The sequence below is a fragment of the Rattus norvegicus genome, chromosome 4 (assembly GCF_036323735.1).
Source record: "Rattus norvegicus strain BN/NHsdMcwi chromosome 4, GRCr8, whole genome shotgun sequence".
In the NCBI taxonomy this organism is placed as follows: Eukaryota; Metazoa; Chordata; class Mammalia; order Rodentia; family Muridae; genus Rattus; species Rattus norvegicus.
The window spans coordinates 132093802-132112844 of record NC_086022.1 but is presented as its reverse complement, the minus strand read 5'-3'; the positions used below and the strand labels follow the sequence as shown (position 1 = coordinate 132112844).

The window sequence follows — 19043 nt, the reverse complement described above, 5'->3', positions numbered from 1 at the left end:
ATGAAGAGCAGCCCGCTGCCATTTGTGAACAGGGAGGCACAGTATCCTGAAAGCATTCTCAAAAAAACAGGTGGAAGGCAGAATTTAGCTTACAGGCATAGCTGGCCCAATCTTAGAAAACCTTCTATAGCCTCTGCTATAGTCAACATCATTCTCTATAGAAATACCCACCAGAGCAGGCCCTCTCCCCTTTCGTTTGTCATATAGCATGGTTCCATTCATTTTATACCCCCTTTCAAAAAATCAACTATTAATGTCTTATTTACTCTGGAATCAATACTTTTATTGGCCAAATAATTTTGATCACCTCCTTACCAATTCTATCCCTATAAAACCAATGGTTCACAGGCACCAGCTCCTAGAGGAGTCTATCTAAATATCCCTTACCTGTTAAAGAAAAATAAATGTGCATCGGAGAAGCGAAGCCAAAGGTTGGTGAACATTCCACACCCACTGCATCTGGCACAATGCAAGCATCTGTGTAATACCCTCTTGATCTCGTGTCCCACCACCTTGCTCTGACCTACATCCAGAACACATACTTCCTCGCTACGCATCTCCTCATGCTACATGTCTTAGCCTAGGCTGTGGCGGCAAAACCCTCTGTGTTCTTCAACATTAGGCCCTCTGGGAACATAAGCATGACCTTCTCCTTGTGAAGCTGAACTGTGACTCCTCTGTACGTTCCAAAAATGAGGGTCTTCATGGCCGGGGAAATAAAACCCACCCACCTAGTCTTTCCTCCACGTCCAAGACTATGTTTTAAAGGCAACCAGCTCAGGAGTGGGACCTCCTCCTTTACATGTAAATTTATTCATTTCCTCAACTGTGACCCTGGCTCAGGTGTTTGTGCTCTAACTCCATCTATACCATTCTGGAAAATACTGCAGTGTTCTGCAAGAGTTCTAGTCTATGAAAGAAGGGCATAGAGAAACAAGGGAGATTGGGAGCAGTCCCTCAAAATGGCCTGGAGCTTTGTAAGCAGAGCACAGAAGATAGCAATCAGTAACCCCTAAATCAGCAGCAGCTGGCCAAACATCTGCCTGCCTTCCTAGAGGGCCTTACACCCAACACTTGCTCAGTTCAGACACCAAGAAGAGCTTGCAGTGTGCATATGGTTTGCAGAATTTGATCTTGTATTCGGCCTCCCCAGGACTGCTTCATGATCATAAATGGAACACCCCAGGGCCGCTTACTCTGCCCTTAAAGCTCCTGCAACCCAGGCCTGACTGGGCCCACAGGAGGTGCAGGTATTTTATGGACACTCAGCCAGCTAAGACTTCTTCTTTATGATCAAGCTTCTCCCTGGCTGCTCCCCACACTAGCAAGTCATGCTGCAAACAGGATTTTCTTATTGATCAAGACCACTGTAAGGTAGGCCACATGCAAGAGGGCCCAGCAGGCCCATTTATCAGATGAGGAAACTGAGGTTTATAGTTAAAGAGTATGTTCCATGTTTAAGGATAGAACAAGGAATCTAAGGTAGGCAGTACAATTCCACATTTTGAATATGGAAATGTATATGGTATGTGGGAAAGAGGGTAGAGGGAGGGAGGAGAGAAATGAAAGAATACATAGAGACAGCAATTATAAAGTTATACTCCAAGGCTAAGAAATAAGAGAGTGGGCTGAAAAGATCACTGAGGAAGGAGCCCTTCAAGGAAAATGGTGGTCAACACAACATAAAGCCTCACTTAACAGCACAACAAAAATTGGTGTGTGCCTGTAACATGTTAGCATATGAGGGAAGGTTAAGAGCAAACTGTACGTGACTTGTGGCATAAAGGAGCACTCCAGGCTGTATTTGTTTCTGTCTTAAAAAGTTGAAGAATGTTCTGTGACCGGGGATTGTACTATATGGAATTAGTAAACCTGAGAATTACATAGTCAATATGGGGCTTCAGGAGCCGCTGGCCAGGAAACAGAGGCAGCTGGGTTGACGACGGTCACCTGCGCTTTGCATGCTCCTGGTCAGTCTCATTTACAGACCTTCAGGGAAGGCCCAAGAATTCAGTAAGTGATAGTCTGTATTAATTTTATTATACTTAGCAAAGCACAGTTAGGTAAAAAAAAATAATAATTAGAATGTTTCCATGTAAGTAAAAGAAACTTTCTGACTCACCTGCAGCCGCTCTCAAGGAGAAACTGGTGACTTAGTCCACAAGGGAGCCGATATATACAAAGCCGTTCTTTATCTTAACAACTGGTATGTATAGCTAATACGCAAAGCAAACCTGACGTTTCTGTGGAGTTTGTAAAGTCAGTGGTGCCTTTGTCTTATGACTGATGCAGCTTCAGCAGGTGGAGGTGGATGCCCTTTAAGGAGAAAGGGGTGGGTTCTTCCCATGTCAATGGTGGGACGGAAGTCTCATTAACGTGGGCCAGACTTGGAGACAAAGCCCCAGAACTTCCCCAAGGTCACACTTGAGGTCCTAGCAGAGGCAGGGCGTGCCATGAATTCGAGTTTGACTTCACAGCTGCAAGAACAGTAGTAAAGCTGTGACCTTTGCAAGATCCACAGAAGGTTTTGGCCTCTGGTCTTATCTCAAGGGGACTATATGGTGAAAGTAGGGTAAACGGTTCTAGAACAGACAGAGAGGCCATCAAGTCAGCACTCCTGACAACGGAGCACTCAGGGTGACATGCTTCTAGAAGGTAAGATAAAGATGAGCAGCTAACTACAAACAAAAATGTTAAAACCATAAAGTACAAAGAGATGGCAGTCAGGGTTGGGTAGCATTAGATTAAAACACAGAGAAAGAAAGTGAGGATGAAGCAAAGCAAATCCAGAACACAAGAATCAAAGCACATACAGTCTAGATGGGAGGGAGGAATTTAGCTGTGCATTACTGTGTAAGAAACATACTGTTGAAATTCTATGAGAAATAACTTTGCAAACTCGCAGAACACAAACCATTTGTCTCCCTTGTCTGGCTGGTTCTATATTGTAGGCCCTAGGGCTTAACCAGAGGCTGTAATTAAATGTATTTTGAATCTCTACTTGTAGGAAAAAAATAATGCTTTAAAGGTTAAATATTAACAAGCTCAGGCATGATCATTCATATTTAACATGAGTCCCAGCATCAAGACAATGGCTTCTGGGCTTATAACAAAAGTTTAATTTCTGAACTGGGAACATTTTGATAGTCCAACATCTATTTTTTTTTTTTGAAAATTTAATTCCGATCTTTATTATGCTCCCCCGGAATTTTCTGTGTGTATTATCCTGTTTGTTGTTAATCATCAAAACAACTTTGATGACCTCAAGGTAAAGGGTCTGTTATGTGGGGAGGAAGATTGAAAACCATGGCCAGGCATCTCAGAATTCACCTTTTGCAAATCCTACTATTTTGAGAACCTGAAGAGCCAAGAGTTTTTTGAGGATGAAAATGTCCTTGTTACTGAAATGCAATTCAAAGTAACTGACTGAAAACCTTTTAATGGGTCTAGAAGATTGCAGGTCTGAGTAGTTACTATAAAAACATGAGATACTGAGTTCAAATCCCTACCACATATGTAAAGAGTTAGGCATAGCAGCCGTATCCCCAACTCCCTTGACTTCCTATTCTTCTTAATAATGTATGTGTAAGGAAGAAAGACAGGAGGTAAGAAAGCAAGCAGTGTCTCCCAGTGGAAGCAGAGTATGTAGCATGGCTCACTTGAGATAGGGCATCTTCTAAAGCTTTATCAGTGATTCCAGAGCCTAGGTGGGAGGATGGCTCAGCCTGTGATGTGCTTGTTATACAAGCATGACAGTCTGGTTTGATCTCCAGTACCCGCACAGAAAGCACAGTGGTATGCCTTTGTGATCTCAGTACCAGGAAAGCAGAGACAAGAGGATCCTTGTGGTAAGGTTAGTCAGCCTAGCCTATTCAATGAGCTCCAGGCCAGTAAGAGATCGTGTCTCCATAAAAAAGATGGATGGTGTTACTGAGGAACAATACGCCAGGTTGTGCTTTCTTCTCCATACACACATATGTATATATACCCATATGGACAAGAGTACATGTATGGGTGCACACACACACACATACACACACATACACACACATACACACACACACATACACACACACACACACACACACACACACACACACACACACACACGCACACTCTTCCATAAAGAGCCAAAGAACTTCAGCATTAGAAAGAGCTGATCTCACTGTGGCTGGGGCATTTCTCAAGTTATTAAGCAATCATTTTCCAGAGAGCAAGCTATGTTGGCTGTGTGTCCTGGATCTACTAGAGAACTAACACAGTGAAGTAAAAAAGAAGGAAGAAAGTTGTGTATGTCGGCACTCCAGTGACAAGGAAACACCCTATTAGATCGTAGTCAGACATCCATAGCAAGACCCTTGATGTCAGAGAACAGAATTCCACGGCCAGATGCTGTCCAGAATAAAAAAAAGTGATTTTATGTCATATTCAACTAAATATATATTTTGAATGGATTTCCAAAGTACGACTTATTTTTAATGGACTCTTTCCTGTAAGGAATAGAAGCTTTTTACAGCAGAGGAGCAGGTAGATTCCCCAGGCAGTGAAGATACCCTGGAGGATATGGATAAACTCACTAGATGTGCCTCTCAGTCCACAGAAGGTACAATGCCTGGTGACCATGATTGAAGTACCTACTTGAAGTACGATGACAGACCCACGCATGCTCTTTTTCTGTTCATTTATATTTTGTTAAATACACCGTCTCCATTTAGGAGAAGTATGTGTGTAAGAGCTCTATAGAATTCACAAATTGTATGAACAAGGGGATTCACTTGCCTTTTGCAGCTCTCTCAGATGCCCAGCAGTTTCTGTAGCTTTACATGTGAATTTTCAAGTTTCTTATTATCCTCACGTCATCTACTCTAAAATTGAAAGGTTTAATCTATTTTTTAATCATCTTAGCATGCAATGGACTTATCCAAAACACCCTAAATAGCTGCTGGGAATTCTGCAGCCTCTGCTGATCAGTTCCACCCATTTTGCTGGTCGCCATAGCTTCCTCCCTCTCTTCTTGGTTTTTACCTGGTACATCCCTGATGGAGGCTCACCATGGATCCTTACTTCTAAAGGTACCCAAGAAGCCCTCCAGGAAAGAGACCTGGTTGACTCTACTTCCTTCTCTTTTCAGTGTTGTTGAAAGAGTTCTAGAACCTACTTTGGGACAGCCCAGGGGGTATGGGGTAGGCAGAGGGAATCTGCTATTTAATGAGGCCCCAGGTGATGCAAGGCCTTTGGGTCCCTGAACAGGCCTCTGGGAATCACTAAGATGGGACTGGCCTTTAAGCCGAGAGCACCTCAGCTTCTGATCAAACTGAATGAGGGATTTTATTGAGGATTCAGAGTCCTTTCACAGTAGTCAGTCTATCTTCTCTTTATAAACAGGAGAGGCCCCAAGAAATGAGCATGTTTGCCTATGTTCATGGTACCCTTATCAAGATTATGTCAATTAATAAACTGAGAAGAAGAAAACAGCTCTAAGTTTTTAAAGCAACCCCAAAAAGCTACTAGGAAGCTGAAATGAACTTGACAATGACCTGAAGGTTGACTAGATACTATTGTAAGTAATAAAACTTTATATAATAAATAATAAACATACAACATACACACACATGTGCGCGCGCACACACACACACACACACAATATTCCCCAACTTAGGAAACTCTGAAATCTGAAGGAAACCATCCTTTTTCACTCTTGAAGCCATAGCATCATGAACATTTTTGCTGTCTTGGCTTCTGTGCTTGTAAGTAGACTGGGACTTTGTAGGCTCTTGGAATAACAGGAAGAACGCAGGCCTGTGGACGTGCACTAATCCCAGTATAATGGTCTCATTCTTTGCACTAGGAATAAGAAGGTACTTAACAAAATAAATTATCACCTTAGGTAAGTTATTTCTGGTTTAAAAATGGTTGAGAATTACCATGAGAACAGGAAAAAACTGGGATCCCTGGTGAATAAAAAAAGAACTACTTGATTGAATTATAGGCCATGCTGAAATGTTCTTAAAACGCTCTCAAGAGTCTGTGAGAAAAGATAGTAAACAGCATGCATAAAACTCTGTGCAAAGCAAAAGTCTTTTAATGCCTTTGTGTGAAGTGACATCCATTACACAACAGACCAGAGATCTCTTGCCGTTGTCTGACTCTCCAGTGTCTCTTTGACACTAAGCGCACTGACAAAAGGCTCATGCATTCCCGGTGGGTCAGACATCTTCAACAGGCTGGGGAAGCGCTAGGAAAGTGTGACATGTGTAGGTTGGCAAGGATCCTGGCCTGAGAGCATGAGTAAGATGTGTGACTAACAAGTCAAGGGCTGCCTCCACACTCATGGCTGAATGGAAGGCGCTTGGCACCTCTGGCGAGGGTGTCTCTTCACTGCTCTCCCCTAAAGGGGGGTGTTTAAAAAAGAAAAAGACAGGAAATGGCTGCTGAGCATGATATGTGACAGTGACCGCGGGTCAAAAGGAAGAGAAATAAACTAACAAGAAAATTGTTTCTGTATGGGCAGGTGTAAGATTGCAGCTTAGGGGTGATGATAATAATTAACTGTGTTCAGAGATTAAATGTAAGTCACTGGAAACTGTGAACGTACATGCGGGTATGCAGGTGTGTTCTTAAGTGTGTAAATGTCCGTGAGTGTGCAGGTACATGTATATATGTAGGTGCACATGCCTCTGTGTGTGTGTGTGTGTGTGTGTGTGTGTGTGTGTGTGTGTGTGTGTGCGTGCAGATGCCAGAGATTAACCTTGGGTTTTGTTCCTCAGGGGTCATCCACCTTGGTCTTTGAGACAGAGTCTGACACTAGCCTAGAGTTCACGAACAGGGCGAGGCTGGCTGGCCAGGAAACCCTAGGGGTATGTCTGTCTGACCTTTCATATGCCATGCTCCAGCCCAGCTTTGCAGAAGGTCACTGGGAACTAAACACAGGCCCTCATGCCTGCAATCACTCTACTGAGTAAGAAGTCTCCCTGCCTGGATCGTTATAAATTTATTATAAACAATAAAATAGAATTCCAGATGACTCTCCTTGTACTCAACACTGTGCTAAATCCTTCAGGATCTGTGCTATTCAATCCAAAGGTCACAGGGTAAATAAAACTACTGGGCCCAGGGACTGAAACCAAGTCATAAGAAGGAGCTGACTTTTATATCTCATGTGGACCTGTATTGAAACAAATACTCAACTTAGTTACTGGACAAAACTGTTTAAGATCCTCCCCCATGCGTGTGTGCACTTAAGTGCATGTGTGTTAAGGTGATGTGGACTTTAGATGTGTGCATGTGACCGTACACATGCAGGCTCAGAAGAAAACCTCAACATTTCTCACTTTCTAAGCTTTTCCCTGCTGTTGTCTGCCAGACTATCTGGCTCATGTGTTTCTCAGGGTTCTCCCATCCCCATCCTATCTCCTGATAAAAACACTGGGAAGAGAGATGCATGCTACTTTGTCTGGCTTCTCATAGGTTCTGTGGATTCTGACTCTGGTTCTGCACCTTTGCATGACAAACACTGCCCGCTAAACCCTCTCCCCAGTCCAGTTACTGGAAATCTTCTTTACAGGATTAAAACAACTTTGGCAAATGAATGTACTCTTTTGAGTGAAATTTTTATGAGATCCAAACCCAGGTCAAGTCATTCTGATGAAACTTAGTCTCCAAACTACAATATGTAGGAGACATGAAATATAAACCCAAATTTGAGGACAGCATGAGGCTCTTTACAAAGATGATGTGGTGGGAAAAGTTGAAAAGTTTGCAGATCATTTTTATGTAACATATTGAAATAATAACATTCTAGATATACTGGGTAGTGTAAAACATACTGAAATTAATTTTGTCTGTTTCTTTTTGTTCTTTCATATGAGGACCCAAGGCTCTGAAATCAGAGCGTGGCTCTCACTTGATGGGTGATACTGCCTAGGTGGACCCTTCATTCACCTCTCCAGAGCAGGCTTTACTGCCCATAGTTTACAGAGGAGGATACCATGGTGTAAGGAGAAACAGCTATGCCGCTCGGCGTGTTACTGGGCTCAGGCTAGCACTGATTTCAAGAGCAGCTCTGACTGTGGCCGCATCTCAAGGCCTAATGGTAAATACATCACTTAGCATGGGAATTTGGCATTCAGGTTATTACTTTCTAAAACAGTTAACTACACATGCTATGAGGCTGTAATCATAAGGTCTTGTGCACCCCAGAAACTCAGTCTTTTGAGATTAGTCTGTCTGCCATCAATATCAGCAAGCATTTAACAATACAAGATCATTACTGCAACTTGCTCCAGATGAAGGATTCGAATTAAATTCCATCAAACCACACTGAGGTGACACACTTTGACAAGCTCCTTACATCCAACCCCCCCACCTCCTGGGAGCTTGTGTTTTATTTTATTTTATTTTTTAAGTTTGCTCCCCCATCCATTCTTTCCATCAGGGCAAAAAGAGAAGGCCCCATGAAATGCTGAATGGGGTAAAAAGAAAGTGCGCCAAGTTAATAGGTGACATAGATGGACTCTCAGAATCTGTGAAAACACAAAACCAGGAGGGCACACTTCCCTCCCTGTACAATCTCCCTTTTGTTGAGGAGCCAAGCCCCCGTCTTGAAACGTGTGGGCAATACATCAGCAGGCATTATTTTAAATCAACCGGTTTTATAAAATAAGCCAAGAGTTGAAAGAGGCAGGACTAATTACCAACATTCCTTGATGAATTACTTAGCGGCGTGTGCTAAGTCAATGTACGCCTGTGTCTTGATCCCCAATTTTAGCCTGTACTTATTTCCCAGGAGGTAAAAGGAACATGTGGCTAATTAAGGCGCCAATCTCCACAGCCAGAAGTACTCAAAGGTAAGATTTCTTTGGAGGGAAAAAAAAAAAAGACAAAAGAAACGGTTCTTTGCCTGGTACTTATTAATCTAATTTTTACTAGTTCACTAGAAAAACAGAGTTGATCTTGTCACCTTTAGGCGATGTGAAAAATGCTACATATTTGTAAGTTAGCCAATAAGAACTTGTTAAGCCTTTCCTAACTGGCAGGAATGTCTCTGGTTTGTCACTTCTAATTAAGTCTCAACAAAATTTCCAGCCTCTAAATTTTAATTATATAAAAACCAGGGCCAACGGGAAGATTACAGCAAAGTTATGTATACCACGGTAAGGGACGGAGCAATCTGAATTGTGCCTTTTATTTTAGGCTTCTATACAACACTAAAATTATTTGCAACTGGATGATTAGATTCCTTTTGCTCATATTTTAATTGCAGGGTCTCTGAACCTTTTTATCTTGCTTCTAGGCAAACTTCAAGAATTGTGTGATGAACGTGATCTAATAGACCTACCCATCAAAAGCAGTGTGCTGCTCAGAGAGTAGTAGGTGATTAGGAATTCACCAAACTCTTAGGTACAATATGTTAAAGACACCCACTTCAGTGACATAAAGACTACAGGAACCCAGTCTCCTAGGTCTGGTGTCTCATGTATGTGTGTACATGCATGTGGTGGCTAGAGGTTGACATGAGCTGTCTTCCCTGTCAATCTCCACCTTATATTTTGAAACAGGGTTTCCTGGACCCGGGAATCACCAGTTCAGCTGGGCTGCCTGGTGCTGTCCTCTTATCTCTGCTTCCCCAGAGCTGAGATTGCAGGCCCGGGAGTGGTGAATCAAGTTCAGGTTCTAAGGTTTGCAAGGCAAGCACTTCAGCAACTGAGCTCCAACCCCCTAAAACACAAATCTAGTTTAAAGAAAAATAGCAGCAGGGTCGTGGACTACTATGATATCCAACCGTAGCAACGTCCCCAAGATCTCCAAGAGGAACAACCTGCCTTTGATTCATCTGGACCGTCTTCTGGTATGATCAATTAAAAAAACTTAAATTCATGTATATGAATGAAATGTACATGCGTTCACTGTACATATGCCTGCCTGCATGCCAGAAGAGAACATCAGATCCTGTGATAAGAGTGTTGTGACCCATCATGTGGTTGCTGGGAATTGAACTCAGGATTTCTGGAAGAGCAGCCAGTGCTCTTACCCACTGAGCCATTGCCCCAGTGGCCTCTGCCCTCCAGGTGTTATCAATTTTAAAAACAGTGATTAAAGCAGCTCTCTCTAGAACATTTCATGTTAACTGCATCCTGGTCTATGTGCTTTCTATACATCTCATATACTTACGGTACTATAAACAAGATCTGACAAGCTGGGAGGTGCATGAGGGTACAGTTTTCAAGTTAGGCTGACACTCAAAAAAAAGAAAAAAGCAATAAAAAGAGACACATTCGGGACAAGAGCCAATATCCTAGTACTGATTGCAGCTATAACCTTGAGCAAAGTTGCCGTACTAATTTACATATTTTAACACAAATTCCAACCATTTATTTTAGTAGGATGAAGTTAAATTTAGATTTTGCTTACATGTGTCCGAATCTCCCCGTTCTTAAGCACACTCACGTTCATGAGTAGTCTCTCCAGCTAATCCTTTCTCTAACTGAGATGAAGCAGGGCCACATTTATGAAGGGGACTGTGACCTCCTTGTGCAATAATAAAGTCATTATTACAGCCAACGTCCACTTAAAAGCAAATAGAAAAACAAGCAGATCTGAAACTCTGAACGCCAGAAGTTCTGATACTGAAGGGAGGAGGGAAGGGAAGCAACAGCAGCAGCAGCAACACAAACAGGACCCTGGGGGAAATTCCTATGAGGAGTGAATAAAAACCCTTTAGAACCACACTGGTGTCGTTGAATATAGAGGGACAAGGTACCTCAATAGGCTGAGCCATTGAGACCCTTCTATAAAGATCGTGGCTTTAGATTCTCAGATGTTGCTGTAGGAACCCCCAGTGCTGCTTTTTCACTCATAATGGCAACTCAGTCACTAAATGGAAAAGTACCACAACAGTCAGTGTGGTGAGGCAGAATTCTTACATAGGAAGAACATGGTCAGTTCCTAGGTCTCAAGTATCTCAGAGACTGGAGAAGGAAATTTAATTATTCAACAGAGAAGGCCCTGACTAATCCCCAGTGAACATCATGTAGCTTTCTGTTGAGCCCAAGAGATTCCACTGATATTTCTTTCTGGCTTCCCACATTATTTAAAAGCATTGTTTCTGGTGGTCACTGAGACATGCTGGGACTTGGAGTGGGGGTGTAGTAGAGAGTATAGAGTGTGGACCTAACAATATGACTAGAGCAGAAGCAATCTCCATATGCCTGTCTGCCTACCTGAGTTAATCCTATATATCCACAGGGCTGTTAAGGGAACAATGAGCTAAAATTTTCCAAGTTTTCAAACTGTCACCAGATATGGCTACATTCAGTTCCAGAAGCCAGTGAAGCAAGCCGTCTTGTCTTCCCTCCATGTCATCAAAGCAATTCCTACCAACTTCATAAGCCATAGCCAGGAGGTCTGTAATGGACTTGTGTTATAGGCTCATATGTAGCCATATCACTTGAAGGGTTGAACATGACGATCTTGATCTTCTTTAGAAGCTTATCAGGTTACTCGATCTAAGAAAGATGCCTGTCCATGTATCTGTTAAATAGGGGGTGCTAACAACAGCCTCACAGAATAGGGATGGGAGCAGCATCCTATATCTGTGGTATGCACTACCATGGTCCCCATGTGAAACGTGAGCATGATTGTAATGAGGGTTCTATGGCAGACAAGACCCAACAAGAGTGCAGAAGCTGCATCTATGGGAACGCTAGCCAATATTCTCGAAGCATAACGGGCAGGGAGGGGGAGATGCTGAGAGCTCAACAACAACATTGTTCAACCTTTCCTCATTAATGAGCCTCTGAGACCTTTTAGGTGTTCTGCTGACTGTCCCTCCTTCCGCCTCACTTTCCCAGAAGTTTAGCAGACATACCAACCCTGCTTTCCTAGCTGTACACTGAACCTGTGGAGATCAACAAACAACTGTGGCATCTATGATATGTGTGTGTGTGTGTGTGTCTGTGTGTGTGTGTGTGTGTGTGTGTGTGTGTGTGTGTGTGCAGTGTCATCCAGTTGTCAAGTCTAAGGATCTCCCTGTCTCTGACCTCCCATGTCTGAAAGTCACTGTCATATACATTCATTCCCAACTTTGTATGTGTCTTCTTTGATTTTAAACTTAGATCCACATGCTTGCACCTCAAGCACTCTCATCCCCTGAACCATCTTCCAACCCTGGACATTTTTCTTTCTAAGAAACAATTTTGTTTCCCTTAATGGTATGGTGCTTCCATTTTTGAGGATGTATGATCTACAGGCCTTATCACATTAAAGGGAAATCACATTGTAGAGTTTACTAAACTCCTCCTTGGTACTGGCCCTCACCCTGAGACCCATACCTTAATTTTTTTTTTTTTACAATACTGCCCTTACCCCAACTAGTAGGGAATTGTCATAGATGGAAGCAGACTGCATCTTCCTTTGACACAATAATATGAGAAACAGCCAGCTGTCATGTCCTTTCAAACAAGACACCTGCAAGGACTCCAGGTAGCTCACGGAGACAAACTAAAGACCCTTCTACTCTCAGATAAGCTGCTGTGTGGTTAACATAGCCACTAGGCACAGCTAGCTGCCCCCTGCCAGCCCCAATCTGAAGAAAGCAGAGAGAAACCCAAGATTCCAATCAAAGCCCTTGGCCCCATAAAGCCCCAGATGAGAGAGAGAGAGAGAGAGAGAGAGAGAGAGAGAGAGAGAGAGAGAGAGAGGAAGAAGAAGAAGAAGGAGGAGGAGGAAGAGGAGAAGGAGGAGGAAGAAGAGGAGGAGGAAGAAGAGGAGGAGGAGGAAGAGGAGGAGGAAAAAGAAAAGGAGAATCTGATCCCATTTTTTTGCTGACCTCACCAGGTAAAAATGCAACGAGAGGTTGGATATTTTGTTGTGGATAATAATGTAATTACTATTGTTGTGTAATGATTACATAACAAATGTAAACAGGGAGGGCCTTGTCTAGCAAATACTGAATTGATAATTACAGTAGAGACAGAGAGTCCCCAGAGAAGAGTAGGGGATTGTGAAGTCTCAAAAGGAGAGACAACCAACGGAGAGGAAATACCCAGGGTCTGTCTACCTGCCCAGCACTGCCTATTGTATCTTGTTAAGCTGTGCTCCTGTGGAAGGCAATGGTGGCATTGGAAAGGGAAAATGGCAGAAAAGCCACTGATCCTACAGGAAGCAAGAAACCTTTGAAACCATGGCTTCCTGGTGGATTTTACCTCCTGCTGTGGAAATCTGTTGGAAGACAACTTCAGTCTCCAATTCCCAAAAATCACTGACTGGGTCTTAAAAATCAGGAAAATCACCTTATAGGTAACAATGAAGAAGTCTAAGATTCTCTAGGGAAATCAAGTCCCTGCCCGGTGGGGAGTGGACGGGATATTTGTGGAAAGAAACAGAGTCTCTCCCTCTAAATAATGATGTGGTCTTGAAAACATATAGCTTTATGCAAAATCACAAGGACTGAATCAGTATTATGAAACTCTCTGAAACCGAGGCTTACAGTCCATGTATCTCACACTGACTGGCAGTTTAAGTGTATGACTATGGTAGATAACTCAGATGTAGCAGGTCTTATCTTCCGGGGACAGCTACAGATCCAGACTCAGGAGACCAGCACAAGCTGACCTGAGAGAGGCCATGTCTTTCCTGCTTTGAACATCCACTGAAATGAGATTCAGGTTTCTCAATACAAGTTGAATAAATCAGGAACGAAAGTTAAACGTCGAGTTTGAGATAAAGCTAATAGGTTTCTGAACCATGCGCAATGCACTACTCTATCACCAGCACTCTCAAGAGTTACTGCTCAAATGTGCAGAACATTGACGAGAGAACCACCTCTCAATGCCCAGGTTAACAGTCTGCATCATGAAGGGCCCTGAAAACTACATGTCTGGGTTTGATGAATTGGTAAGAAATCTGCCCAACTCCAGAAATGATCTGGAAAAAAACAGAAATATTTAAAATGAATCCCTTCAAACTCAGTAATACACTAAGTAATAATTCAAAAGGATTCTTTTTCATCTATCAACACTTTCTCCAAAACAGAGAAAGGAAAATTCAATGTACAGCAGAAAGAGCAGCTAGCTTTCAGATCTTTAAATTAAGGGAAAGAGTGGGACGAGGAACTTACAAGTTTCCCAACAGAGAACTGAATATCAATTATAAACTACTATTAGGTTCCACACTGCCTGGGTCTGTGAAGAAGATAACAGGGAATTAAAGAATTTGACAGTCTCAGATCACAGTAGCAGCTGCTCCAATAATCAATAACAGATAGATGAACCAGTGACAGGAGAGGCTCAGTTAGTGTGTGAACACCAAGTCCATCCGTGTGTGTGTGTGTGTGTGTGTGTGTGTGTGTGTGTGTGTGTGTGTCCCCATCCCCATTCTGACTGTGATGCTTCTGTAGATAAGAGACCCACCATGGCTAAAGTTCTGTCCCTGGTGACTCTGATTTTGTTTAGATCAAGTTCAGTCTCAGTCCTTACAGCTGCTGACAAATTCTACCCAGAGAAGAAAGTGCCCTATGCCCCATAAACAGTTCTTAGCAAATTTTTAATTCACAATCTGAAACACAGAGTGTGCTCACAACTGTGAAAAAAGTATTATGCAGGCCTAATATCACTGTTCATGGTAAAGAAGACTCCCTGAGTTACCATGCCAGACTGCTAAGCATGTTCTTAAGAAACCAAGTCAACACCCCATTAATGTGCAAATACCACAATAAGACTCAACACTCCATGCTATCGGATGTGAAGTCAATGTAAGGATTAAATGCACAATTAATGAAATCAATATAGAATACAGAGGCTACACCTCATGAACTATGGCATGGACTGGGGAAGAAATGATGAGAATTTCCACTCTCTAATACAAATTCCAAGGAATCCAAAGTTTTCAGATGTCAACAATTTTTAAACATGCTTCATAGAGCTCCATTGTTTAAGTAAGATGCTGCCAAAGACAGGGATTAACCTGAAAACACTGATTTTACTTGTCAAAACGAGTAGTTCAATCTGCTGGTGGGTTACTGGTGACAAGGTTTTGTGTATTTACGAAATCTAGCATTTCTTCCAGCGCATTTGTACGAACACATGGGAAAATGGAGAGACTTAATGGGCATTCTCCACCTCCACAGCTGCCTCTTTCTCTGAGAAGTGGGTATGCACTGACTCTGCCACTCAAAACTGTACAAAGAAATCAATAATTTACTAAGGCAGTACTGTCAGAAAAAATGTGTTCGGTGTAGTATATCACATCAGAATGCATACGATTAGCCTATGTTTCCATTACTACTGCTATGGAAATAAATAAAATTGTCCAAGATTAAACAAATCAACTACTTCCCTATAGCCATTTACTTCATGAAACTGTGTTCTATGATTTAAAATTCAAAAAAGAGAAAAGGAAAGCAGAATGTGTGTGTGTGTGTGTGTGTGTGTGTGTGTGTGTGTGTGTGTGTGTCCGTGAAACCTTTCTTCATTCAGTATCCCATACTCTGGGCTTAAGAAACTATTTCTATAAAGTTGAGGTCAAACATTCTCAAGGAATCACCAGTAGAAAACTTGCCTTAATATTTATGTTTGAATGTCTTACAGTATTACCTCAGATGAATCAAATCCTGTTTTAACTTGGTCTTTGGCTTAAAAGTACCTAAGGCTGTCTGACTAGCTATCAGCCCTGTACAGCCTGTTAGGCCAACAAGTCCTTCTCATTCAAGAGACATGTGATCTCTAACATAGCCCGAGCAGACTCTACCTCTGTTTAATACTGGCCAGCTAGACAGAGGCAACGACTGTTGAGAGCACAGGAAACAAATTCAACGGGTGGCCTTTTTGACCAGGTCATGTCTTCTAGCCTCAATAACTTGTCTTTGCTTTAAGTTAGGCATTTTACTGGTATTCTGTTCTTGTGGGGAGACTACAGTTCAATCCAGTGTTACCGGGAAAGCAGAGTATAAGGGAAAATACATAAATTATTCAAATTATTTAATATAGGTGTTAATTGTAATAAGGCTAGAAATTAACATTCTAAACATTTGAAATTTATATACATTTTTGTATAATATTGAAATGATGTTTCCACATACTCACTTTGTGATACATTCTCCACCACCCAATATAACTACTCTTATAGGAAAATCCACTTCAAGTAAACACACTTCAAGGCAATTAAGCACTACCTTCGAAGTTGAGGTAAACCACTTACAAATCCATGTCACTGCCTCTAAAATTTGCAGTTTTACTTAAAAAATTTACTATTATGGCGAATAAAACAGATACTCTTCACTGCAACTTGTTACTATAAAAGTCACAGTGCTTAAATAAAGTATAAGCAAAATGACCATGGCTCTTGCAAACAGAAAACAACAATTAAATCTGTTTCAACTTAAATAGGGACAATTGGCTCTACTCAAGCAGAACAGAGAGATTTCACGTATAGTTTATGCTACAGCCAAAAGTTGTTTTTACTTGACAGGAGATGGCAGAAGAATAAAAGAGTCATCGTTGTGGCAATATCCAGAATTCTGGTCAGATTAAAGTAAAATCTTATGCAAAAGCAATTGGGTTATTTTGCTTTAGCAAAAATTCAACTGATTTCTCTATCAAAGAGTTCTACAATAGGATCATTACGTTTTAAAATCTTTGTAAATAACTATGTACTGGTTTGAAGTTGGGATTTAAAGAAGTCTTTCCTCATGGCAAAGATCACAGACAGATCCTGAATGTAGCATAACCGCTCCTGTTTACTTTAATAATGAACTTTAAGTAGGGGAGATGGAAGGCTTTTTTTTTTTTTTTTTTTTTTTTTGTGAGCACAAGGGTAAAAGCAAAGACCAACAATGAATTTGCAGCATGTGGAGTTCACAATGCTTAATGAACAGGAACAACTTGGCTCTTCAGAATGAATCAATTAGGTGAATGGGTAAAAGGTAAGTAAAACATATGGAAGTTTCCCTATGCCTGGTCTTTCTTGAACCAGTCATATTTACAAATTGAAATGTTTATGAAACAAGGCAACTCCCCATGTGGCATGGGAGACAATGCAGGAGATAGAGCTCCTGCTACAACTTCCTCTAGTAATTAGGAAGCTATGTGTCTCTGTTAGAAGGATGTTAACAAGCTCCTGCAGTTTCCACTCTAGCAAGAAATCAAAGAGACCCAAAGCAGACAGCTCGCTTCAGTAAAAGGATTATGAAGTCTGGTTATTAAGGCACAGACAGAATGCTTGACCACAGTTCTCTTTCTGAAGAGACTTTCTAAAACAATTAGCTTCTAGGGCCAGCAGGATTTGCTAACTGAAGAGCAAAGTTAAAGTGTGGTCCGGAATGCATTTATGAAGACACATAAGTGTCTACAAGAGGACTCTTTCAGGTAACTTATGCATGAAACTATTTCCAAAAGAAAGAGAAAAAGAGAAATGCTCTTTGTTATAACAAACATCAGATCCCATTTTGGATTGGTCATGAAAATGTTGACTGTTTCCGCCATTTACAGGCTGCCATAATATTTAGTTAGTTCAAATACTTCTTTTAAAATACAAAGCCTCATAGGAACCACTGGAAGCCATGCTTAGAAATAAGACTAACAGCAATGCAAGTAAACATGCAGTCCAGTGAATGTGACACCTAGGATGTGGAAAAGGGACAGGCTGGGTCCACACACAAGGGCAACACTCACATACCTTGAGGACTTCCATCGGCACCTGGGTGGCAGAGGGAAGGGTGGTGGGCACGCTGACGTTTATGGCTGGTGTCTGACTCACGGCCACTCTCTGTTGCATGAACTGGGCTGCCTGCAGCTTCTGCTGCTGCTCCCTGCGCTCCTGCTCCTGCATCTGCTCACGCATGAGTTGCTGGCGTAGCAAGATGCGTGATGTCATAGTGGAGGAGCTTAACGGAGGCTTGGAGGCCCCAGAATGCTCTGCAGAACTGCTGTGGGGAAACCAGAAGGCACACAGCATTTAGTATCCTGAGGAGACCCATCACCTGCATCGCGGGGTATCCTAAATGCCACCAAACTAGGAGGTGAGTCTGCACAAATATAATCAAGGCATGGCATGGCACTCCATATAATTGAAAATCAGGAGGTGACAGGATTCGAGTCATTAGGAGTTGGATTAAAATAAGTCAGGCTGATTGCATCTAGGGATTTTTTTTTATCAAATCACTTATTTCTTTTTGACATTTTGTACCACGCACAGTTCATCGCCACTGAATATAATGCTGATACACCCAACAACTAGGAGCCATTGGTCTCCATGGCACGCAACTCGGCACAGATAAAACCAAATTACTTGGTTTGCTTTTGTAAAAGTAGCTCGGTCTAAACAACCAGTGACTCCTGCGCGTTCTCTAAATGTCCTGATGGTGTCTAATATGTTTTCTAGTAAGGAAAGACTGTTACTGGAAGGGTTTGGAAGACTAGATCACACAAATCATTAAGGAAAAACGCATCTGGATCAGATGTGCACATTGTACCCTACCCTTGTCCAAAGGCAAGGGGACAGAAGGGAAGCAGAAGTGACAACCCAACTCTTCCTCCTGGTGCTCTTTGTGTATCTTTCCCTGAGCCTCATCTGGGCATGAGTATCCGGGTTCTGTCTTTTCCCCATGAGGTCTACTTTAAAGGCCAGGGACCCACTCTGTTCACCGTTATCTAACAGGCTTGAATGACAGTCAGTAGGTAAGAACAGAAGAGCGCCTACTTTCTTTAGGTGTGGCTTTAGGTTGCTTATCTTGCCAACTCTGTGCTATGAACAAATAATAAACCCCTTTCATACCTGGAAGAGATGTATACAGCTTTTTACCCATTTATACAAGGGGTGGCACGTTCTTTAAATATCTACCGCACCACTCACATTGAAAAGCTTTCCCTCCTAAGGACTGATGCTGTGAAGTTTACACAAAGCAATGTTTATAATCCCCGTGTACAGTGATCATCACCCCAACCGATGTTTATGCTTGCTATTATTACCATCCAGGATGGGAAGCAAACTTAATTATAATTATTCAGATTTCTGTACAAGCTTATAATAAAAGATTTCAGCTTCTGGGA

General features: G+C 42.0%; 1 protein-coding gene across 10 annotated transcripts in view; it reads right to left on the bottom strand.

Annotated features, from left to right (window-relative positions):
• Mitf (melanocyte inducing transcription factor) overlaps window positions 1–19043 on the bottom strand; it is a 212115-nt gene that overhangs the window by 64946 nt on the left and 128126 nt on the right. For 8 of the 10 annotated variants that reach the window (XM_039107089.2, XM_063285575.1, NM_001191089.4 and 5 more), the window contains 1 exon segment: window positions 17671–17920. In XM_039107089.2, the coding sequence (XP_038963017.1) occupies window positions 17671–17920 (250 nt within the window). 10 annotated transcript variants of the gene reach the window in all.